The following is a 25280-nucleotide window of genomic DNA, read 5'->3' as shown; positions in this document are numbered from 1 at the left end:
GCCCTTTGGGTGGTGAGAGGGAGGCGTGGAGGGGGTCTCTCTCAGCACTCTCTTAACTCATAGGTTCCCTTTCTTTGACTTCATCCACCAGTGAAGAAAGTGCCCCTTTACCTCTTTTTCTTTTCTCATTTTATGAAATTTAGTGTCAGAGGAGATCCCAGAGTTTTGGTGTAGAGAGCCCTAATCTAGAGAGCCCTAATACCCAGAGTTTGAAGATTGGTTCTAGCTTTTCTGATCTGGTCAGAACCGCCTGGATCAACTAGCAGTGCTATATAGACCATAGCCCCTCTCTCCTGAAACTGCTTCTGAGGCCTTAAAGCCTGAATCAAATAGCCATTGTACTAACTCGTATTGGGGCTTAGAATGTCAGTTTTCAGCTTGTCCTTATATATAAATATAGGTCTCTCTAGATATAAAAAGTGAGAGAGTCTGTAAGTTGCTCTTTTTTTTTCTATACCCCCTTTCATGGGACAAGCTAATGAGATGCATATCATTAAAGACCTGATGTTTTGTGGGATGGAGCCTTTTAAACTGGATGTGCCTGGCTTAGTCATGGCAAATATTTACCAAAAAAAAAAAAAAAAAAAAAAAAGGGACATACCATATAAAATTAGAGTTCTGAAAATAGTACTGAGAGAGGGAGAAAGAAAGAAAAAAAAAAAAAAACAGTGCAGAAAATACAGGCCAGTCTGTTTGGGGAAAAGGGAAAAAGAGATAAAATGAGAGAAACCTCGGCAGTAAAAACAGCATCTTGGTAAACAGACTATAAAAAAAATTGTGACCTGCTTTCTGGCAGCCCCGGCGGCTGTCGAGCGGGTGAAGGTGGCGGAGCTGGCGTCTGTGTGGACACACGGTGCCCGGGGCGCACGGCTCCCCTGGCCGCGCAGGGCGTTAAATTTAGCCACATAATGATGGGCCTGAGGACAGCCTCTTGTTGACCACGCCATAATTACTGCTTCACTTTATGAATTTTATTTTGCTTATTCTGTTTCCTCCTTCTTTGGCATGAAGGAGGCCTGGAGTGGGGGGAGTCCCGCCCCCACACTCCTCCCTTACTGGACAAATGAGTCTTCATAGAAACGTGGGCTCTTGGGCCATGAGGGTAAAGAGTAAGCTTCCTTGATTAATCAGAAAGAGAGGAAGGTTTGCTGGTCCCTAAGGTTCTTGATTATTCATAGCAGAGTCAGAAGTGGGACTTGCTAGCTCTACCTCTCAGAACTCTTGGAGAAAATCCCAGATATCTTTGGTCTTAGAAGGTACTTCCATGTGAGTCTATAGAGGTTGACGCTCTTATTCTGTTTGTACCCCAAGAGCTAGTCTCCCAGGTTTGTTGGGTTTTTTTGGTCTTTGGTCCTAAACTCCTGGCTACCTACTTGGAAGTTTAGTTTGGTCAACCTCATCACGAAGAGGTACATTGTTTTATATACGTTAGTCTTGGTGATAACTGGGTTCTTGAAGCTGAGGGTCTAACATAATCAAGTGACTGTTCATGTAGCATGAAAATACTTGATCAAAATATTTTTGAGACCTCAGATTTTGTTCTTCTTGGGGGATGATGCAGATATTCTTGGTTTTAGAGTTAAAACAACATGGTTTGGTGGAGCATACCATGGAGTTTGTCAGAGTGGTGCTTGGAGGCTGAGCTTTACCTGCCACTCTATGGAAGGGGCCAGAAGCCCCTGGTCTCGGCAAAAAGTACTATATTGGAGAGAGAAAGTAGGCTGTATAAAGGGCATTGGAGGGTTGTATAGAATAGGTGCTGGGTCATTGGGGGTGAAGTTCTTGAATGGTGACCTAGGCTGGTGGCTACCGATGGCCCCACAGTGGCCCTCCAACTGAGGAAGTGGTGGAAAAGGAAAAGCAAACAGGGGTTGTGGTCAGGGTACTGGCTTGTCTATCATTGGCCAGGACTGTCCTGTTTGTATGTCAGGGGTGGTTGGGCTTCTCCGAAGCAAGGCAGGATCGTGTCAAGGAGAGGCTTCTTGCAGCTCTTGTTTTCCCAAAACAAAGGAAGCTCCTTGCATTGCTGGAAGTCGCGTGCTTGGATGCTGAGTTTGTTATTGCCTGATAACCTGGCCACCAATTCCTGCCCTCCTCTTCACCCCGGCAGCCAGGGCCTTAGTGGGGGCAGCTTCCTCTTCCTCATCCCGGCAGCAGATTCACTCTCTATTGTATCCAGAGGGGAAAGAGAGGAGAGCTAGCCCTCCTACCCCCATACCTATTCTCTTCGCTTCTCATGGAACCTTCTAGAACAGTGCTTTTCAAAATAATTTGACACATGGTTTTACTGTGCATAGCTAATATGCAGCACATGCCACATGTGACAAGTTGAATAATACTCAAACCATTTTATACCCTGGCCATTGAGATGCATCCTCCGAACCTGTGTTTGGATGTCATGGTAACATCAGATTGCTGTAAAAGTTTTGAAATACTTACATTCAGTCTCTATGCTTACCTCATTATGGGCTAGTAACAAAGAGTTCCTGGATTAGCACCAGGCTGGCTGCTGATCACACTGAATAGCATTGTTCTAGCCTAGAACCTTAAGACCCAGTGAGTTTGAGTTCTATTGGACATAGAGCTCCTACCCTAACCCTGTTTAATAGGGGATGAATCGAAAAAGGAGTTATTAAGGACATTTTAGGCAATAAGAAATAATCTGACCTCAGTTGCCATGCCATGCCAAAGAACTCTGACACTGAGGTGGAATGTTGGACTAGAGGGTTCAAGCTTTCTTTCCCAGTGCCGCGGTTCTGTTCTTCTAAGGTTAAACAGTGAGGCCAAGAGATAAAGTTAATAACCACGATGATTTTCCTTTAGGGCAGCAATTTTCAACCGTGTGCTGAAAGAATTTTTAAAACATGCAGTATCTGAGGGGAAGGCAGTGACCACCTTCCCCTTAGATTGTCAAATAAAAAATGACAACAGCCAGCACAAGAATAGCCTTCTGAATAAAAATTATACCTATTTATTTGTCAGATTGACCCAGAAAATTTTTTTTGGTGTGCCAAAAGGTTGAAAATCGTTGCCTTCGGGTACTGTTTCTAACCTTAAACTGCAGCTCTAGGTGATGTAATGAGGTAAAGAAAGAAAAGGAGTTATGTTTTTCATAGAGTTTATTTACTAGTGTGTCATTACTGCCTGGATATGAGGTCTTTCTTCTACAGATTGATCATGTGTTTGGTCAGCATTATCTTAATCTTCTGTTAGAAGGCCACCAAATTGTTTCTAAAAGTTGAGAGATCTAGGATTGAAGGGAAAAGTAAATATTGGCAGAGTTGGTGGAATTCAAGTAAGAGATAAGAAATGGGTCTTTGATTAGAAATGTGGATTATTGGCAGGGTTACCTGACAGCCTTAGTTGGGGGTGGAGTGAGGCTGATAGCCCAGGTCCATAGGACAGCTGGTTGGAAAGGACTTGGCACACGGTCAAAGGTTATTCTTTGAAAGAGAGAGAGGAATAAGGGGACTGAGAGGGAAGACTGTAAAACAAGACATGATTTTAAAGGGCTAGAGACTTCCATGAGGAAGGGAGCATGAACCTTCTGGGTTCCACCATTGCCAGAGGATGGAAGGAAAAGAACTAGGCCCAGTCTCACTTCTGCTTCCCTCACTAACTTCAGGGATCTGCAATCAGGAAAAGAAATCAGATGGAAGCCCCCAATTAAAGAATTCTGGCCACATGTCCCTCTTAAAATTGATCAATGCCTTGCTATTGACCTTAGGATGAAGTCCAAACTCCTTAATGAAACCATTAAGGCCCTTAAAAAAATATATATATATACATATACATATGTATATGTATATGTGTATATATATATATGTATATGTATATATATATGTATATATGTGTATATATATATATATATATATATATATATATATATATATATATATACACACACACACACACACATATATATTTCAGAGAGGAAGGGAGAGGGAGAGGGAGATAGAAACATCAGTGATGAGAGAGAATCATTTATTGGTTGCTCCTTGCATGCCCCACACTGGGGATCGAGACTGCAACCCGGGCATGTGCCCTGATGGGGAATCGAACTATGACTTCCTGGTTCATAGATCGACGCTCAACCACTGAGCCATGCCAGCGAGGCCATTAAGGCCCTTTTTGATCTGATATGTACTTGCTTCTCCGGCTTCATCTTCTCTTCTGCTAGGCTACACTGCCCCCATTCATACTCCCTACCTTCTGTCCCAAATTTATGCTTTAGTCACAGTGAACTACTGTCAGGTTCCTAGAGCCCATTATTCTCTCTCTTATCTCTGGTCCTTGGCACATGCTGTTCCCTCTGGAAACTGCCTGGCACCACAGCAAACCTTCATACCTGCATAGCTCCTATGTGTTGTTTAGATTTCAGTGAAGATGTTACTTCCTCTAGGGAATTTTCCCTGGCTCTCCAGTTTAGTTTAGTTGCCCTTCTTATGTGCCACTTTATTTGTTCTATCACAGGCCCTATCAACACTGTGTTATAATTACTGGTTTTCCTGGCTCCCTCCACTAGATATTACCTATCTTTGTTCAACTTGTTTGCTCCATTGTAAGAACTCAGTAAATTTTGTGGTGCTATGCATTCTGCAGAGAATTTTTTTCTTTATTATTTAATTTAAGCCTGATAAAATGAGCAGGCTTCATTCAGTAACATTCAACACAAATATACTGATCAACTATTCAGATAAAAAGAAGACTAAAAAGAAAGAACAAATTTCCCTACTCTTTTTTTTTTTTTTTTTTTTTTTACCTCTTCGGGCCACTTCAGGATGAGGAGCTCTGATGGATTAGCTCAGAGAAATTAAGTGATCCTGAATCCCACAAGTAATTGCAGTTGAAACCAGAACCTCATCCTTTGACTTTCTAGTACAGAGCTTTTTTCCACTATCTCACACTGTCTCAAAGGCTCTGTTCTAATGAACTATATTTGAGAAGGGAGGATGCTCAGAGACTAAAAAGTGTTCCTGTAACTCTTCTTAAATCTGCCCATTGAAACATAGACCTGAAATTATAGAAAAATGGCTAAGCACCAAACTGGAGTATCATCACATAGAAGGTCAAGAAAAAAATGTTAGGACCATGAGACATGGAATGAGCTGAGACACAGTTGGAGGGGAATCCTCTATCTTGGAGAAGGATCTGAGAAACACTGACATTTTCAACTGCCAAAATGTTTTCCTTGGGGCCGCCCTGAGAACAGGATAGCCAAGTGGGATGAGAACAGAACTGGGGGCCGGGGGGTTGGGGGAGTTTGCTGGCTCTCTTCCCAACTCTAGCAATTTCTCGGCCACTGAACAAGTAAGGTAGATAAGCTAGAACCTTTAAGGCTGCCTCTCAGTCCTTTTTGTCCTTAGGTTCTTGGGAGCTGAAGGGAATTGGTATCGCCCAAATCAGCGGGAACCTAGTCTGTAGCAGAGCTGGCCAAAGGCCAGGTTCAAAATTATTCCTGGGCCTTGGCCTTGGGCAGGGGAGAGCGTGGTCGGGTTCTCTCACCAGCAGGGATCAGTAAATTCTAGCCATACAGGACCCAGACGCTCTTTGTCCAGCAATGTTTTCCCAGTGTCTCCTGGGGAGTGATTCAGGGCCAAGGTGACAGTGGGTTTGGAGCCCAGATGAAAGGATCGCAGGGACCACAAGACAAGATCCCTTGTGTGGTGGCCGGCTGGAAAGAGGAGGGAGTGAGTATGTGCGGAGGTCAGTGACGCAATTCTCCTGGCTTGCAGAGATGGAGGAGGAGAAGGCTCGTGGTGTGTCTCCTTATAAAGAGGCCCTTACCACATGAAGCAGGGGGTGAAGGTGACCCCACTGTGAGTCACCCAGGAAGGGACGCCGTGTGCCCGAGCCCAGAAGAGAGGACTTGTGGATTTCCCACTCTTTCCTTCTATGATGTTTTGCGTAATATGGTTCCTTTAGTCACTCAAGCTGCGCTACTTCTTTGTCTTCCAGTCTATTCTTGCTCCTCACTCTGTACTGTCCCTGATGTGGAGGGGTTTTCAGTCTATCAATTTGTTTTTGATTTCTATTGTTGTTGTTTTTTTAATTTTTTTTTTAATCTGAAGGTTGATATCTGTTGATTGCAAGAGACCCAAACCATACTAATTGTGTTTGCCTTTGAGAAGATGGCCTGGGGGCTCTTTGCTAAGCGGGTTGTTCTTAGATTGTGTTTGCTTTCCTTCTTATCTTCAACCAAGGCAGGTATCATATCCTGGACTGGAATCTGAAGGGATTCTAGGGGCCCCCTGGATTCAATTGCCTGCCCTTTGGTTGAAAGCAGCTCTAGTCTGGCCTTTATTGAGGTTTGGGATTGCAGAGAGCTCTGGGGAGTGTCCCTGTAATCAGCCAGCCACCAACCCCACACTGCCTTGTAATAAAGCAGCTCTATATTTGTTCTGTTTATAGTCTCCTCTGTAATAATGCCATAGCCCTCACTGTTCTCTCTCTTTGGGGAGATTTTCTGGGTAATAGAAAATTTTGAAATGTTAAAGAGGATTGTAGGCTCAAAATGTTTTTATCTAGGATGTGTCTTAAGTTGGGAAGATGCCTAGGAAATCCAGGCAGCCAGTGCTCTTGGGGAGGAGTATGTTGTGGTGAGCTTGTTGTGTGTGTGACACTGCGGCTGTAAGGACCATGGGTGAGGAGGGGAGGTCTGGGAGAAGCTGTGGGTGCATGCGGTGTGGTTGTGTAGTTGTGGAGCACACTGCCCTCGTGGTGGTAGCAAGTGGAGAGTGTGGTTGGAATGGGGAGTGTGAGAGGTGTGCAAAAGGGCAAGTGCAATGATGGAAAACCCTATTTTGGCAAATTTCAAAACTGTCAGGTTTGTTGGATGGTGAGACCTAGAAGTTTAGTCTCAGAATGGAACCTTTAGAAACTCACATTCCATTCATTCTTTCAACTGACAACCCCTTTCCTCTGGTCCTCAGACTTTCCAGGCCTAGGCTCCGCACAGTTCTGCTGACATTCCTTCTTCTACCTTCAGGTTCCTTCCAGTTTCTCATCTCTTTTCTTTGTAAACCAGGAAGAAGTCAGAGACAGACTGTTATGGAGAGGAGGTGAACAGTAAGCCACCTTGATCTAGGTTAATGAGAGCGAGCCGGATGTCCCAGGCTGATGGCTTTGAAGTTTACCTCTGTGGTGAATACTGGGAGTTGTTGTTGCCAGGGCTCTTGCTAACAATTCTGATTCCTTCTTTCCCCTCTCCCCCCTTTACCTTTGCCCACCCCCAACCCCCGGATTCTATAAATACTTTATTATATGGCACTAGTAAAACTTCAAGTATTTTTTTTTATTAGAGCTACATAATATGGTAATTGTGTGACAGAACACAGCTCCCGTGAGCAGCCCCCACCCTCTTCCTAGGTGTGGCCTCTCACCACCTCGGCTTGGGCTAGGCCGGCAGGCCTCTCCATTCCTCTTAAGTGTGTGTGAAGGGGGCTGGGTCAGCTTTTCAGACAGAGCTAAGGGGTCAAGGCCTTTGAGTAGGATTAGGCAGAGGAGTGGAGGCACTTCTCTAGTTTTAAGCACAGTCTGTCCTGGTGTGTGAGTACAGAAGGAATCTTATTATTAGCATTAATTTTAATCACTGCATAAGGCCACTTAACCTGCCTTTCCTTTACTAGTGTTGTCATATGCCATTGAATAGGTGTTGAACTTAGACCCAGGTCCAGGGGTGCCTGAGTTTCTTTGGTTGACTCTGATTCACAGCACTTATTTCTTTATCTATAATAATAAAAACATAATATGCTAATTAGACAAGACAGCCAAACAACCAGGGGCCGAGGCAGAGGCAGTTAGGGGTGATCAGGCAGGCAGGCAGAGTGGTTAGGGGTGATCAGGCAGGCAGGCAGAGTGGTTAGGGGTGATCAGGCAGGCAGGCAAGTGAGAGATTAAGAGCCAGCGGTCCTGGATTTCGAGAGGGATGTCTGACTGCTGGCAGTCAGACATCCCCCAAGGGGTCCCGGATTGCAAAAGGGTGCAGGCTGGGTTGAGGGACCCCCCCCCCCCCCCGCACAAATTTCATGCACTGGGCCTCTAGTTTTTAAAAACAGGCACCATTCTTTCTGGTATCTCCTGGTTCAGAAGCTATCAGAGCTGAAAGAACCCAATGCCTCCCATCTCTTGTAGCTTCAGCCCTGGAACATGTTTCTTCTTAAACCTGAGCCATTGTTCTCTGTGTCCACTAGTTTCATGAAAGGTGTGGAGCTAGAGACTCCACAGTCTCTAGGTCCTTTGTTACTGTTAATGTGTAACTTGCTAACTGTGTATTTTGTTGCCTAATTGAGCTTTTTTATTTGATTCAGGTTTCTTCCGAAAGAGATCTGACTTTGAACCTTCCCTACCTCTCTCTCTACTATAGTGATTGAACTAGGTCACTGTGTCTACCTGTTCTCCTCTGAATCGAGGTCTTCCTGTTTCTGCATCCTTACTGCTGCAAAGCGTGAGGATTGGGGACTTCTGCCTGGGTAGCAGCTAACAGAGCCCTCAGTGCCAGGGACATGGGGTACAACATTGAGTCCCTTCTTAACTGCCCTTGTGTCCAGTGTTTGCATAGGGACCAACCCCCAAACTAGATTCTGCCACGCACCCTTTACTCCCCAAGGAGACATATGGGCATATGCTCTTCCCACCTTTTGGGCCTGGCCAAGGTTAATATTAGACCTTCTTGCTGGGCTGCTGTTCCCGAAAACCACAGGGTGTTGTTAATATTCATGTGACCGCAGAGGTTCATCAATATTCATGGGTATTTGCAGTCTTCCTTTAGGCCCTTAGCTTGAAGAAAACAGGAATGATTAGAGTTTCTAGGACTTAAAACTAACCTTATTTCCTGGAGTCTCTTGAGGAAGAAGCAAACCTTAAGAGTAAATGTCTGGGCCAAGAGAAAAAAGGAGTTTCCAAGCCAATATCCTAAACTGGTCCGACAGCATAGTGGAGGTGAGCTGGATGGCTGCTGTGATATTACCATCCTTAGCCAGTGTTTATGGACTCTTCCCGGAGGTTAGGTTTTTGCACGAGGTGCTGCGGGGCTAGGGAACTAGCATTGTTAAGTACCTGTGACTGCCAGGGATACAGCAATGGCTGACATGACTCCTGCCCCGAAGGAGAAGGGGAGACAGGTAGGTGTGCTTATTTATAAACCTGCAATCCAAGGCGAGAGTGCTGTGCTAGTGATATAGACAAGGTGCTGAGCGGGACAAATGAGGAAGCCGTTCTCTGTGGGGAAATTAGTGAAGGATTCCCAGGGAGCTCCTGACAAGGGGGTGGATCTAAGTAAAGGAAAGCAGAATCTTCTGATTCCTTTACTAGCCCTCAACCAGGCACACACCCCTCTAAATGCCCTTCTGGGCTCCCTGCACATCGACCTTGCCTGCTACTCTTTTTATCAGATGCTTTAGCTACTCCAGTATCTTATGTAATAGAATGTCTTTCCTATAAAGTACCTTCTATTTCCTAGGTGGGAAAATGTCCCCCTTTTTCCTGAAAGATTTAACTAGGAAGAGCTCCCAACTGTGACATAGTCTTTGGCATAGTTTGGGTGAATAAAAAGATGAACATCATTCCAGATTGTATCAATAAGAGAAGGGCATGAGATCCTGAGGCCACTTTCCTATTGATTTAGCACTAGTGGGCCTCTTAGGATTTGAGGGTCATGCTTGAAAGATGCATAGGGCCCGAGTGCCCATAGGAAAGTTAGGACAATAATAAAAGTGATGGAAACAGAATTTTAAAAAAATAGTATCCAAGGAAAGTGGGATTATTTAATTTGTAGAGTAGATTGAGTAGGGGTAGTAGCTTGGTCTTTTAAATATGAAGATTTAGCACATGCAGGATAATAAATAGCTTTTTTAAAATTTCATTCAAGATAATACAAGAAAGGATGAACTTGAATTGTAGCAATAAGATTAAAGGTGATGTAGAGAGACAACTTTTCTACCTGACTAGATTGCTACTAGGAAAGCTTTGGAAACTCCCTTCCTAGAATTCTTTAAGATTCTTTTCCTGACTTCCTTTTGTGGGTGGTGGTGAATGCAGAGAGAATGCTGTGCAGGCCTCAGGCATGGGCACGCTGCAAGAGTACCAGGTGGTGGGGTACAAGGTGGTGCGGTGCTTCCTGCCCACCCCCAACTGCCGCACACCACCCCTGTACCACACGCACATCTTTGCACTTAACCATGTCGTTGCCAAGTCCCGCTTCTGGTACTTTGTGTCTCAGCTAAAGAAGATGAAGAAATCTTCAGGGAAATCACCCTTCGGGTGAAGAACTTTGGCATCTGGCTGCGATACGACTCGAATCCCGCAGTGGCACCCTCAACATGTACCGGGAGTACCAGGACCTGACCACCGCAGGCACTGTCACCCAGTGCTACTGAGACATGGAGGCTGGCACTGTGCCTGTGCCCACTCAATCCAGATAATGAAGATGGAGGAGATTGCAGCCAGCAGTCAAGCAGCTCTACAACTTCAAGATCAAGTTCCCGTTTTCTCACCGGGTCCTTAGTGGCCAGCATGAGCCACACTTCACGAGCACCAAGAGGCCCAACACCTCATTTTAGATGCAGGGCCTCCCTATCCCCTGGTTTGCCCAAATAAACTCCTTGGGAAAACCGGGGGGAAAAATATTCTTTTCCTACTGACAGGTGTAGTCTAGAGCTGCTTGGACACAATTTGAGAGCAAGAGTAGGGAGGGCATGTCTAGCCCTAAGATTCCTGCAAGATTCCCAGTAAATCAGGGGGATGATTGGCTCCATTCCCCTGATTTACTGGGTCATGCTAGGGCCTATCAGCAGCGTCTCCGTTTACCAGATGACAATGCTTTTTATGGAGCCCCACATATTTCCTGTGGTGACGTTTGGGAAAATACTTGCATGTAATTTAAACTGTCAATCCCAGGCATCTCTCCATAATTTCTACTAAAGATTTGTAAATCTTGAGGTCTGAGGAAGCTGACTTTGGAAGCTGCATGCAGTTCCTAGAGTTAGGTCCAGGAGTGGGTTTTAGGGGAAAAAAATACTTATCCATAAGGAATATGATGAAACAATAATTAATTGTCCCATTCTGTATACCCTTCCTTCTGTAGCCTTTTATATTTTTTATTCTGTCTTTACAAAGTCTGTTTACATTTTTGTCTTGCTCTTTTTTTAAAAATATATTTTATTGATTTTTTACAGAGAGGAAGGGAGAGGGATAGAGAGTTAGAAACATCAATGAGAGAGAAACATTGATCAGCTGCCTCCGGCACACTCCCTACTGGGGATATGCCTGCAACCAAGGTACATGCCCTTGACTGGAATCGAACCTGGGACCCTTCAGTCCGCAGGCCGATGCTCTATCCACTGAGCCAAACCGGTTAGGGCTGTCTTGCTCTTTCTTTTAGAAATATATTTTATTGAATTTTACAGAGAGGAAGGGGGAGGGATAAAGAGTTAGAAACATCCATCAGCTGCCTCCTGCACCCCCCCTCACTGGGGATGTGCCTGCAACCAAGGTACATGCCCTTGACCGGAATCGAACCTGGGACTCTTCAGTCCACAGGCCGACGCTCTAGCCACTGAGCCAAACTGGTCAGGGCTTTGTCTTGCTCTTTGTTGTTCACACAGGTATTCTTTAAGATGAGTGAGAAATTGCTAGAATTCCTTAATACACCAGGTAAATGATGTTAGCATGGAGGCTCTATGAGAGTAGGAACCTCATATGTTTTACTCTCCCCATACCTTCAGCTTGTGCCTAGTTCATATTAGGTGCTGCAGAAATATTTGTTAAGTGGATGAACAAATGTTTATATTTGTGAGATGAGCTTACTGCTTGTTAAATGTTTGCCCAGACCATCCTGAGGACCACAGGAATGGAGAGCAGTGTAAAATATCTAAGTTGTTGCTCTTTGGGTGACACTGCTTTCATTTGACTGTTTGATGACAAAGGATCATGTCATCTTGGTGCAAAATTAGAATTTCTACCTAAAACCAAGAAAATAAAAACTGATATAGAAATAATTTTAATGTATATGGACTCTATTAAATAGAGAAAGGGCTTATTGAGTATTCACAGTTCTCAAATCAGAAAGACTCTTGGAGAAGGACCTTCATAGACTAATGGTTGTTAAGACTAGAGCTAAAAACCCACCGAGTAGGTTCTGGCTAGTTGGCTTTCCTAAAACATCTGTCCCAGGAAACAGGAGGATGGGCACTGGGGTTGGCCATTGCGTGCTGTGGGAGTATTCCCTTTGGTAGAAGTTTGGTTTCTTTTCTCTGGGATTCCATTCTTTTGGGGCTTAATGATGAATTAAAGAAGGTGAATTTGAGGTCCGTCCAATTTTAGGGTCTATTCTACTAAGCTGTCAGGAAAGGACGGCAGGTGGCGCCAAAACATTGTCATACATCTCATGCTGGCTTTGGGGAAGGAGGTGGAGAGAGGGAAGGATTCTTTTTTGAACTGGGGACAGGGGGGCTCTGGCTGTTGCTCAGGTAGGAAAGCCTTGTGGCTCAGTGCTTGCTAGCTTCAATCAGCCAGTATCTGTACCTGCAATGTCCTACTTTGGGAGAGGATTGGTGGAGAGAGGGACGTCCACAAATCAGAGTGGAAGAAGAACCTGCTTACTTTTTGCCCCTGTGTGACAGTGTCTCCTTTAGGGCCTGATGCTATAAGATGCCATGGTTTCTTATAAGGTTCTTGCCTTGTTCTGTGAGCCTCTTTTTCCTTTCTGTGAATTTGTTTCTATCTTTTATTAGATGTCCATCTTAGGATATTTTTCTTGTTTCAGGACACGTTCCTTATGGATAGATTTCTGTTTTTCACCTGCCTCCCACCCCTGTTTCTTTGGGAGGCTGGGAGTGGGGTTAAGGGTGTGAGAATGGAGAAGGGTGGGAGTGGGGGTGCTGGTGGGGAGAGCGGAGGAGGGCAGGGAAAGCTGGTTCATTGGTTCTGAGAAGGAAGCAGAGCACCATCAAGATGGTAGGACTCCAAAGCAAAGAGTTAAACGTCACCTCCAAATTGGCCAAAACTCAGAGCGAGGCCTTTAGCGGCCACGGCCATGCGCTGGAGCAGGCACAGCTCCCAGCCTGATTGATTCCCACAGCCTGGGCGCGAGCTCGCTTCCAGCATTGTCCCTGACGCCCCTCGTTTCCCCACTCCCTTCGCAAACCCGCCGGGCTGTCTCCAACCTTCATTCCTTGAGCTTGTTCCTTGGGCCGCCCCCCTTCCCTGGGCGGGTTTAAGGGCTGGGCGGAGCTGTCCGCCTGAATCCCTTGTGGCCCCTTTGGTTCCTGGTTCTATATATATCCCTGTCCTTCTGTGAACAGGGTTTGATAGGGCTTTATGGGCATTTCCATCCGCTTCACAGGCACAGCCATCACAGAGACGTGTTTCACCCGAGAAACCTCAGCGGAGCCTGGCCTGTGGCGGACTCAGTCTGGCCCCTGAATCAAGGCTCTCTTCTCTTCCTGCCCTCCCCCCGGCCCTCCCCTCTGGCTCCCCACTACCTACCCCCAAGTGAATAACAGAGCTCTGGGGAGCACTCAGCCTCATTGGCAGGGCACTTTGGAACTCCAGAGACTCATGGAGAATGCTTTAGTGTCGCTTTCTCTACTAAGCTCGCCAGGAAGATATGAGCCCTGGCTTCTGGCTTAGATGCTGTAACAGGGCAGTGTGGCTTTTTTTGAAAAGAATGGAACCCGGTGGGTGCTGGCAGGGTCTCTTGAGGCATCAGAAGAGAAAGAAGAGCCTTTCTGAAGGAAGGCTGGAGGAGCCAATGGGAGCTTAGTGAGGAGGGTCATGGCCAGAACTGGGTCATAGGAGTTCAAAGGGATAAAGGGACAAGGGGATTCAAGACAGTCGGTAGGAAAGAATACTTCCCCAAGAGACCCCCTTTGGGCTCATTCTCTGGCCAAGAGATGGACAGATGGAGTCTGGTTTATTAAGGGAAAGTGTGCATAGAATAAAGGGAAACCTGTTAAGCAGGCTAAGATTTGCCAGGGGAAGCAATAGAACACCCATCACAAACACATTTTAGGATGTCTAACATCCCAAAGAATACCTACAATTTTTGTACCTGTTGAGTGCCAGGCCCTCTGGCTGTAAATCTCGTTACTCTTCACAACCTTTTTATGAGTTGGTATTTTCCCATGGTACGGAAAGTGAAACAGATTCAGAGAGCATAAGTTGACCAGAGTCACATAGCTCATAAATAAGTGATGAAGCCAGCTTTCAAAGCCCATGCTCTTTCCACTACACCATGCTGCCTCCCTCAGGAGCCCATAAGAAGGTGACAGAACTGATGCCGACTTAGTTTGTGGTCTGAATAATGTTTAGTCTCTTTCCGTTATTTAAAACTTCACATTTCCACATGGTTCTCTGAACCTGACATCTGTGTTTACTTGTGAGTTTTCTTTTTTTAAAATATATTTTATTGATTTCCTACAGAGAGGAAGGGAGAGGGATAGAGAGTCAGAAACATCGATGAGAGAGAAACATCGATCAGCCGCCTCCTGCACACCCCCCACTGGGGATGCGCCCTTAACCAAGGCACATGCCCTTGACTGGAATCGAACCTGAGACCCCCGAGTTCACAGACCGACACTCTATCCACTGAGCCAAACCGGCTAGGGCACACTTGTGAGTTTTCTTGATATTCTCGCTGATTCCGTGAGCCTGGGAATTCCCAGGGCTCCAGGATGCTTGGCTGTACCCCATTCAGGCTAGGCCCATCTGTGTGCATCTCTTTATTATTATCTGGCTGAGCTCAGTCCAGAGGGCAGCTCACTGTCGTTGCCTAAAAGGCCTTCATCCCTGGCTTAGAGACATCAGTCCATTTGTGACTTTGCTGTGTCCAGAGTGGCCGAGTTAGGTATTTTCTTTTCCCTGCTTTGTTTACTGTTCTTTCGTGGGATTTCAGATTTCCATGATGGCGGAAGGCTTGTAAAATTCAGGGGTGGGGAAGGGTTACCGTGGCAGAAGCCCGGGCCAGGCCAGGTCGAGCCAGCATTACAGACAGCTTTTATAATGGTGTGCAAGGCTAGGAGGCTTGTAAAGGCAATGCAGGCAGATAGGGAGATAAATCATGCAAGCAGTGGGCAGGGTGGTGAGCCGAGGTTAGAAATTAACTTTGTGTTGGATGGAGCCCAGGTTGTGGAATGGGAAGAGAGGCCTCTCCTCTTTTCCTCTCCTCTCAGCTCTGTTCTTTGCTCTCCTTTCTGTTGGCCCTATTCACTGCAGGCTGTGACATGTTTGCCCTGGCCTTTCCTGTCCCTCCTCCAAGTTGCCTGAACTAAATCAACAAGGGAGAGGGTACCCCAGAGCAAGGGAAGAAAGTACTCATGCTTCTACCAATCAGATTGCTTTGTTTTATTGCAAATAGGGAATGGAACTTCCTTCCTACAGCCACAGACAAGGATGCTCATCCCGAGCTCCTTTCTGCTTGTTCTCATCTATTATGGCTTTTACCTAGAAAATGGAACTGAATCATTTGGGATTATACAAAAAGCAGAAGATGCCCTCCAGCTCTTCTGAGACTCTCCCACATGATGTAGGGTCTCAGCTTGCCTGAGCCGAGGTGCAGACTTTGGCTTCTTTTGAAGGCTGAGGCGAATCCTGATAACTTCATTCAGGAATTATATTTGATGATGGCATCCTTGATCGGTTTGGGGGTGTCTCTGTGTGTCACGTATGGAAATGAGGAGGGAACTGGGAGAAATGCAGAGAGAGTCCACATGAGTGGTCAGAGTGGACTTAGTATAAAAAGAAGTCGAGGTTAAATTCTCTGCGGACTGTGCATGTGTACGCAGTGGCTGAGTGTTGAGAGGTGGGTACTCATGGCAGGGACAATCTTCAGGTCAGAGTTATGGCTGTTATGATCTTTATTTCTCCTCACAGCCCTTTGTGTAATGCTTTGCAAATTGTGGGTGATCAATAAATGTTTGGGGCTATCTTTTTTTTGGCTCTTGATTGACTCAATCAGCCAGCCTCTAAGTCCTCTTCTTCCATCCCTCCCTCTCCCTCCAGCATCTCTCACCATAAATTGTCCCTCTAATCATCACAGCTTTCAAGTGGATGGCTCAGCCCAAACTCAAGTCATTGACTGCATTTCTTCCTCCCCAGATCTGTAATAATAGCACTGCCACTTTTCTTTCTAATTAGGCCCTAATTGAAAACTGGTTGCATTTGGACTTTTCTTCTTCTGCTCTGCTTTTTAGTTCCAGTGGTGGAAAAACATTCAGCTGAGGTTTGGGTTTTCCCTTTCTTTCCCCACCCCTTTTTTTCTTCTCCCTCTGCATCTTCTTCCTTTTGAATATGGTGGGATTCTTTTGGAAAAGCTGTCCCCAGCCTGGTGGAGCCCCGCTCACAAACCCCAGCCTTCTCCGAGAAGACCGGGTCTTTTCAAGTGGTTTGCGTTGAACACGTCGGAGGCCCCCAATGCCTGTGACAGTTTCTGTTAATTATAGAGGCTCTTTCCCCCTCGCACATTAGTCAAAGGAGTTTTGTGTGTTTTAACAGCGTTTTCCCTTGGCTTGAATAAGACTCTGTTCAGACATTTCCTAGCGCTGGTGAGTCGGCAGCACACACTAGTACCCGGTAGCAATGTTTCCTTATTTGCTTCTCTAGGGGCTTCAGAGATTACAGTGGAGGGATGCTTCCTACTAGGCCTGAAATTTAGTTGTTTCTGGGTTCCAAACATAGTGCTTACACAAGCAAACGCTTCTGCAATGCCTGGGCCTCAGATATAAAATAGACGTGCCCTTGTGTGTGGAGGTGTTTTCCAGGTCTCTGGGTCTCTTCTGTGTGCTTTCAATCTGCTCCCAGTCTTATCCAGTCCCTGTAAGAGTCCCCTTCTAGTCCTGTTGTTTTTGTTCTCGGGTTACATCAGAGCCTTTCTGGGGACCCTTGCTTCTATTTTCTATTTATCTTTTTAAAAAGTATGTTATTATTGATTTTAGAGAGAGAGAGAGAGAGGAATGGAGAGAGAGAGAAGCATCTATGTGAAAGAGAAACATTGATTGGCTGCCTCTTGCACATCCCCTACTGGGAATTGAGCCCACAACCCAGGCATGTGCCCTGAGAGGGAATCGAACCAGTGACCTTTTGGTGCCTGGGACCACACTCAACCAACTGAGCCACACCGGCCTGGGCCATTTTCTATTTCTTAGGTCTTATTAGCATTATCTCTTGTAGGCCTTTGGAAAACTTATGTTGCTATTATCTTTTTTTTTTTTTTTATCGTTGAGAGTATTACAGGTCTCCCCCCCCCCCCCGCCATATCTCCCTGCTATTATCTTTAATATTAAAGTGCCCTTCTGTCTTGAAGCCCCCAAGAATGACATTTTGCTTGCTTAGGTCAAGGCGTTCTAAATAGGAATCAGCTCTGGCACATGATCTGCTTAGGGACTTCTCTGAGAGGTCAGTCTACCCCGGTTTGGCTAGGAGCGAGCAGAAGACGAAGGAGACAAACAACATTGGACTAGATCTCCTATGTGGGCTGCATTTTGCTGGATCCTGTTGGATGTAGGCAGCCTGAATTTAGTCTGGGAGGAGGTCAGCAGGGTCTCACAGATGGAGCTGTGGTTAGAAGGTCAAGGGACCCCCTTACAGGCAAGGCGTCATGGGCACAACACTTCTAAGTGCTGGATGGTAATTGCTTCTCCCATTGTGGGCTTTATTGTTGTGTGTGTGTGTGTGTGTGTGTGTGTGTGTGTGTGTGTGTGTGTGTTTCCCCAGAGATTTACTTAGCTCTGAATTTCCCCTTAAGAATATTTTGCTTTTGATGATGCTTGTTTTTAGCACCTGCACCATTTTTCTAGCCTAGAAACCTCCCTGTCTGAGGCGTTGATTTTATTTGGATGAGAACATTGTGGGAGGAGGACCTTGAAGAGTGATAGACCGATGGGTTCTGTTCAGGGCTTCTCCTGTGAGCTCTGTCGCTTAGAGCAAGAAGGATGAACTTTTTTGGAGTATTAGGTGGGTGACAGTCATGCTGATGCTCACTTCCCTTTTCCTAGAAGTACGGTGTACTTGAAATTAACATCAGTTCTGGCTATAGCTTAAGAGATTTGACAGGGAGTCTTAGGTCACACAGGGAAAGTTAGCTAGCTCACCTTCTCCATTGTTTATAGAAGATGGAACTAAGACCTGTGGAGGTCATTACTCGTGGAAAAGATGGACATGGAGTGTGGAGAGAACTCTTTTCTAGGTTAGAAAAATAGAATCCTTAGAGGCCCTGAGTGGCTGGACCTGGAGGCATATCACTCCTCTGGAGCCCCTGGAGAGGGACGAAGCCCTAGGAGGAGGGTGATGGAAATTCATAAGGATTACATTTTGTGAAAAGTCCTTGGACCCAAATTCAAGGAAGCTGGTTCCCCACGTGGAGTATGATTTCCCCATTGGCTTTCCCTTTTCTTTCCTGTCTGTCTCCCCCTCCCCAGTTTGTTTGGAGTCCCGTGCAGCACATGTTTGGTGCACCAAATGCAAAACATCTCCCTGTCCTGTGACCAGGGAGACTGCAGCGTTGGAAATTCTTCCTGAATTGCTGACATGGTGCTGTACATTGTTTATGTTTTATGACACACGTTTAACAATATAAACTGTGATATATTAAGGTCAAACATTGAACAAGTAAAGCAGAGTCAAGAGATACTAGTGACGTGTTTGGTCAGCCTGAGGAGCAAAGGACTTTAACTTCATCACTGCAGTTTCCCTGTGCCATAAAGTGACAGACGCTTGTCTGCCCCAGGCTTTGAAGATGTGGAGTGTAAACAGTGTACCACATAAAGGCACAGGGGCTTTCTGTAAAACTGGGCAACTAATTTCAGCAACATCTTTTCATGTATTTTTCAAAGTATATTTATTTGAAATACTTTCAGATTGTGATTCTTGGTGGCACAGTGTTGGTGGGAGGGTGTTGTCATGCTCTACTCAGTGGTGATTGGATCAGACTTTTATGCTTATTATTAATCGTGGAAGTCATGAGTGTAAGGAAAATATAAAAGAGGGTGAAGGCAGCAGAGATTCAGAACAGAACTAAGTAGCCCAGCAGCTGTGAAGTTTGTTCCTGAAAAACCGTGGGTTGCTAGAGATCAGCTGTCAGGAAAATAGTATTGATGAATCCTTTCTTCCCCTTCGTATTGGGACCTTTTGCAGCTGGGAGTATGGCTTCTGGGGCATCGTTCAGCACGTTGGCCTCCTCGTTATCCTGCAGCAAGGGAAGGGTTTAGGTGTATGCTTTTAGGAGGCTTTTGACAAGTTCAGGGGAAGCTCAAGTTCTCCCTTCTGACCTAGCTCTGCTCTTAGAGAGACTGCAGTTCATTGGCCAGTTTGAAGTATAAAGGTGTACAGTTAGTTTGGGAGAATTAATAAAAGTAATGATTGATATCTGTGCGGTGCTTACGGTTGGCAAAGTGCTTTCACTCGCACTGTCTTTTTTGGGTTCTGTCTTTGTGAATTAGGACAAAGTTTTTGTATTATTACTCCTATTGTGTAGATGGAGAAACGGGGGTCCTTCAGCTTCCCAAGGCTGCATAGCAATGAAGCAGCCGAGCCAAGACTCAGGCCCGGTTAGTTTCGATCGTTCCATTAGGTTAAGTTGGTCACCTGGTCTCCTACCTTATGACTCTTGGTTTGACCAAGGGCCAGGGTTCAAAAGGATAAGCTCCTAGCATTCTCTCCATTCAGTTTCAATCTCTGTTATATTTTTCACTATTTGTAGCAAACTTTTTCTTTCTCACACTTTCTTTTTCCTCTCTATTCCTACTTTTCTGACCCCCCACTTTCAGGGACTGCCTTATTTGCTTTCCTAGAAATTTCTCTTTTAAGGCTTTCGGGAACTTTGACCTACCAGTAGTAACTACGTTTAAGAGAGTGTTTAAAATCTCTCCTGCCCCTCTCATTCACCCCCCACCCCCAAAGCATGGCCTCGCCCCATCCTGCCATCACGCTGGCCAAGCGCGTGGGGCAGCTGTGGTCAGTCCCATTTATAAAACTGGTAAATATGGGACCGGTTTCTGTCCCCTCCAAAGGTCAATATTTGTGCAGAGTTTAATTTTAACTTAACAAGCAGTTGTTTTCTGCAGCTGCCCTAGTGTGTTGTGTTGTGTGTGCTTTCCTTTCCCCTCCTTCCCACTGACTGTATGCGTCTGTGTGTGTGTATCTGTGTTCACACTGTAGACTCAGTTCTGGTCTTCAGAACCTGCAGCCACGGGCTTGGCTGGGCTCTGTATCACCAAGGACATTTGGGCTGAAGGAAGCTAGATGAAGAGCAGTGGCCCTAGCAACTGGAAACAACACAGCCTTTTTTTCTAGAGATCAGGGGACAGAGAACACTATTTAGTGTTCGGTAATCCTAATGCCATCACCATATCATCCTTTGCAGGAGAGATTCTTGAATGCAGGAGTTGTGTTTTTATTGATTTCAGAGAGATGAAGGGAGAGTGAGGGAGGGATAGAAGCATCAATGATGAGAGAGAATCATTGATCAGCTGCCTCCTGCATGCCCCCTACTGGGGATCTAGCCTGCAACCTCAGCATGTGCCCTGACCGGGAATTGAACCATGATTCCCTGGTTCATAGGTCAACCTTCAACCACCGAGCCACACGGGCCGGCACTACGTTGCTTTCTAAGGAGTGTTCACCCCTTATCCAAGAACTGGGCTCTAATTTCAGCAGCTGCTTCTGGAGTAAGATGAGGGGAATGCATAAGATCATCTCTTAAGGCCTCTTCCAGCTTTTAATATTCTATGATTTTATGAATATTAGGGTATTGGACTGGGTATCAAGAGTAAATTCTATTCCAATTCCTAGCTTTAACCTCATTTAAAGAAGGATTTTTTGGGGGATATGACTTTTGTTCTTTGCAAGGATTTTGTGTGAATGGATGAGATTTTATTTAAAAGAACTCTAATCTGTTTAAACAAGGAGAAATACTTTAATACTAAGCTATCTTACCTACCTGTGTCCCCTTTCACCAAGCTACTTAAGTTCCTTTTGCTTGTGAGCATGTCCCTGGCTTAGACAATTTAGTCCAACAGGCAATCAGCCCAGCTCCTCAGAGCCATAGGATGTACAATGGAGGAGGAACTGTCACCAAGAATGGCTCCAGGCATAGTGGCCTCCTTACGACTCTTCCTTGAACACACTAGACATGTGTCACACCTGAGCACCTTCTCACTTGCTGTCCCTCTGCTGAGGATGCTCTTTCCTCAGAGACCTGCGTGGCCCATTCCTTCTCTTTGTTTGGCTCTTTTTTCATTTGCTACCTTCTAGTTGAGGACTTCCTGGCCACCCTCTGGAAAATGTCATCCCCACCCCCTCCAGCACTCTCCGTTCCCCTTTCCTGCTCTGTTTTTCTCCTTAGCACTTATCATTACCCAACATACCACAGATTTTGCTTTTTTTATTATGTTGTTTTTCTCCCCTGCGAAGGCATGGATTCTCAATGAGGACAGGGATTTTTGTCTGTGTGCTCATTGCTGTCACCCCAGTGTCCTTAGAACAATGCCTGGCATATCGAAGCTTTTAAAATGTGTTTGTTGAATACATGGAAGGAAGGAAGGGAGGGAAGGAGAAGTAGGCTCCCTAAACTGATGATTCTTCACAGGGGGATAAATAACCCATAGGGGAGGTGGTCAGAATAATTTGGAGGCCTTTTCAAACAATTCATACCCTTGCCAAAAAATTCTGATATATGTCCCCTCTATCCCAGGATGGTTAGGCATCATTACATAATGACTTAAAGTTACTGATGAAAATAGGTGATATGCTTCATGTGTGTTGGGTGGAAAAAAGTTGGGAACCACTCTCCTAGGCAGCCTGACAGGCCTGTCCCCTCCTGGCCTGTGAATTGCAGGCAGCCATCATGGCTAGGAAGAGATTTGTTGTTTTCCTCCTTTCCCCATCTTCTCCTACCTCCTATATAGCCCCAACCCATGCCCCCTTACCCCTCCCCTTTCCTTTATTCTCAGCCAGACACCCACCCGCCTCAGCACACAGAGGCTGCCTACATTGTGAATGGTTGTAGTTGGGACACAGAGAGCCCTTGATGGCAGCAAGTGCTTCTTGTGACATCAGCTCTGTGGCTTTAGGGGGAAGGCTGTCGCTCTGGATCCCCAAGGGAGGGGGCTGTTTTTCTCTTCTTGATCGTTCACGTTGGTGCCGTCTGACTTATAAACTTTAATGGCCAGTTTTAAAGGTTACTGCCATGGGGCACCTTTGTTGCCAGTTTTAGTTTTTTAATTTGGAAACTTTTTTCCCCTTGTGGTCTTGGGAGGAAAGATTTGGGGCCATTTGGGGCTGGGAATTGGCATTTGTGGGTGATGATGAGATAGCACAGCAGCATTCTGGTTCTGGCTCCAATAACCAGAATCCCTGGCATGTTAGCCAATGGCCCAAATGAACCCCCAAATGAGAAAGGGAAGATTGACATTGGGATGTATAGTCTTGGACAGTATTGATCAAGGCTGTACAGGTTTGGGAGTTTGTTGGGCTGTTTGAGAAGAATGGTAACCATAACATTGAGGCACTGAGAAAGGAAGGAGACTTCTCTTTCTTATTCTAAGCCTCTTAACTCTTCCTTCACCTGAGTCCCAGTCCTTTCCCCTGAATATGAACCTCATTGACAATGGCCAGGTTTAATTGGGATGGACACAAGGCTTCAGATATAGAATTGCTAGTAGGGATGTGGCCCGTTGGTTATTGCCCAATGTAGCACGGATACAGAACTAACAGAGAAAGCCGAGTCTTTTTGCCAAGAGCAATCTGCTATCGAAGGAAGGGATAGCTCATATCTCCAAGATGCATAGTACGAGGGCAGGGCCTTCTGGCTATAATACAGGGTCTTGGATTCAGATCTCATTCCTCGCTGCTCTCCCTGGGCTGGACAAAGCTCGATTTGCTTCTTGTTCCCTGCGTTGCAGGGCGGGGGAGGAGGTGTGGGGTTGGCTCAGGGCTGGGCCACAATTAGTGACCTGGAAGCTGGGCTGGGCACCCAGAGCCTATAAATAGAAGACGTGGAGCAGTCGCTGAGCGGACTCGAAGCCCAGCCAGACTAGCCGCGTTTCAAGTGGTCTGGGTGGGATTTTTTTCTCTGTTAACCATTTGTACATCTGGTTTCCTCAGTGTTGGTGGGGGCAAAGGAGGAGGGTGGGGTTGTGAGCAGAACCAGAAGTGCGTATGTGGAGTAGCTCCCTGATTAGTTTTGTTATATGTGTGTCTTGGAGCTTCTAGGGTCTTGGCAGGCATCTGGGATGGCGGCTGCTAGAAGCTAAGGTCTCAGAGCAGGACACGTGGTATGGGAAATGCAGAAGTTCTGCAGGGCTCCTGTCACTGCGGTGTCATGGGTGTTCCTGAAAAGGGAGAGAAGTGGAGTCTCAGATGGAGCCACTCAGATCATTTGGGAGTAGACCGGGGCTTCTTATTTCTCAGTACCCTACAGAACTCAGTACCACAGGACCTCAGTACTCAGTACATGGTCCCTCTGTCGCAGCCAGGCCTGTCTGCTCACCTTCCTTTTAGGCATTGCTCATTTTCACTCCTCTGCATTTGTTCCTGTCACCTGCTCTCCATCTGAAGTCAGAATAATTTGATTTGAATTCCAGCTCTTCCACTTACTTATTTGTCACTTGGACATATTTTATTTAAGCTCCCTGGGCTTCTGTTTAGTTCATCTGTCAATGAGCAGTTTTCATAAAACACACCCTAAGGTTCCTTGTAACTTTTATAAACCCATAAATTGAATTCAGTCAGTCCATTTCTGTTTTTCTTCTTCAAGAAGAAAATTCACCTCTGCCAGGAAGCCTTCCCTGAATTATCAGCTGAATCTTATTTTCCTCTCACTCCACAGACCATGAGCAGTTACATATCAATAGTTTATCCTATTTTCTCCTGTATTTATCATCTCTTTCTTTGCAATTATTTTCTTGCTTTTTTCACATATTTATATTTTGTCTCTGCAAGTAGATTACAAGTTCTTTGAAGCAGGAAACTATCTTCTCCGGCTCTACCACTCACAGCACTTACTGCTGATGTTGTAGGCACAATCGAAGCCTACTGAAAGTTCCTGAGAAGCAGGCAGGCAGGTGGGCTGGAGTGGAATGGGAAACAGGAAGAAATGAATATGTTTTCAGCAAACTCCACTTTGAGAGTTGGCTTTGTTCGAGTAAAATGGAAAAGAGCGAATGAGAACACAGATGGGAGATTTCCTGCATTTTACCTGACCATGGGATTCCTTCCAGTCCTGCTGCTTTTCTGATTCTCTTTCTTGCTCCTTTTTCTTCTTTCATCCCCAGGTGCTTTGACTTATGGGTGCAGTCTGCATCGGTGGGTTCTGGGGACACTGCTTTAATGACACTGAGTATGGGGCTATCTTGTGCGTAATGGTAAAAGAATTTTCTGTCCCAACCATAGGCTCTTTGTATTCGGTTTCAGTTCTATTTTCAACAATCCATCTGTTTGTAGTCTCCTTTATGCCTGAAGATAAGGATAATAACACTTGTTGATATCTGTGAAAATGTATATGACATTGTTTGCTGAGTCCAAGGAGAGCCGTGTCTCTCCTGGTTGGCTTTTCTGTCGCAGGACTTTGATCTTCCATCCTTGTTTCATCCTTTCTCCTGCTTTGAGCTCCTTGGGCCAGGCTAAACAATTCCTCTCCACTTGGTGTTTACACTCTCCCGATGTTAGCAGAAGGTTATCATGTCTAGTCTCAGACGTCACTTAGGCCATCTGCCTGGCTTAAGCCCCTAATCGCTCCTTTTTCATTCTTCCCTCCCCCACCCAGGTCAGTTATGTTACTCTTCCTGGAACTCCCTCAAACTTATCTCTACCGTTTTGGTGCCAGAGTGCCGGATACTTGGCACATGAACCAGGCAAGGTCTCCTTACACCAAGGGAAAGAGATGATTTCTCTGTCTTCAAGGTGTGATGTCTTTCAGCCCTGGCTTTTGAGGCAAAGAACCTGATTTTGCTGTATTATCTTTCTTTCAGTTCATTCATGTAATAAACATTTATTGAGCACCTGTAATGTGCTGGCTTCTTATTAGATACCAAGAATATAATTCTGTTTTATTAAACTTAGCAGACACTTAAGTAATTGCTGTTTGCAAGGCATTATGTTAGAAGATGGGGATTCAAGAAAACTGAATCTAGAATTTACCTTCAAGGAGCATATAACCCAGGAGGAGGGTCAGACATGTAAATATTAAACTGCAATGCAGTGCAGAATGAAACGAGTACAAATATAGGTCCAAGTAAGGTGCTTTGGTCGAAGAGAATAAAGAAGGTTTAACTTTGGCTTTTTTTAAA

General features: G+C 45.5%; 1 protein-coding gene and 1 pseudogene across 4 annotated transcripts in view; both read left to right on the top strand.

Annotated features, from left to right (window-relative positions):
• The window catches only part of NHEJ1 (non-homologous end joining factor 1), an 81039-nt gene that overhangs the window by 26151 nt on the left and 29608 nt on the right, over positions 1 to 25280 (top strand). The window contains exon 6 of one of the 4 annotated variants that reach the window (XM_059703196.1): positions 24758 to 24952. The exons of the other annotated variants lie outside the window; for them this stretch is intronic. Coding sequence (XP_059559179.1) covers positions 24758 to 24937 — 180 coding nt within the window. The 3' untranslated portion in view covers positions 24938 to 24952. Of the gene's footprint in view, positions 1 to 24757; positions 24953 to 25280 lie in introns of those variants that run through there. 4 annotated transcript variants of the gene reach the window in all.
• LOC132237929 (large ribosomal subunit protein eL20-like) lies at positions 10031 to 10934 on the top strand (annotated as a pseudogene).

This window comes from Myotis daubentonii, chromosome 7, assembly GCF_963259705.1.
Source record: "Myotis daubentonii chromosome 7, mMyoDau2.1, whole genome shotgun sequence".
Classification (NCBI taxonomy): Eukaryota; Metazoa; Chordata; class Mammalia; order Chiroptera; family Vespertilionidae; genus Myotis; species Myotis daubentonii.
The sequence above is the reverse complement of the archived record's forward strand: the minus strand, read 5'-3'. Positions and strand labels throughout refer to the sequence as shown.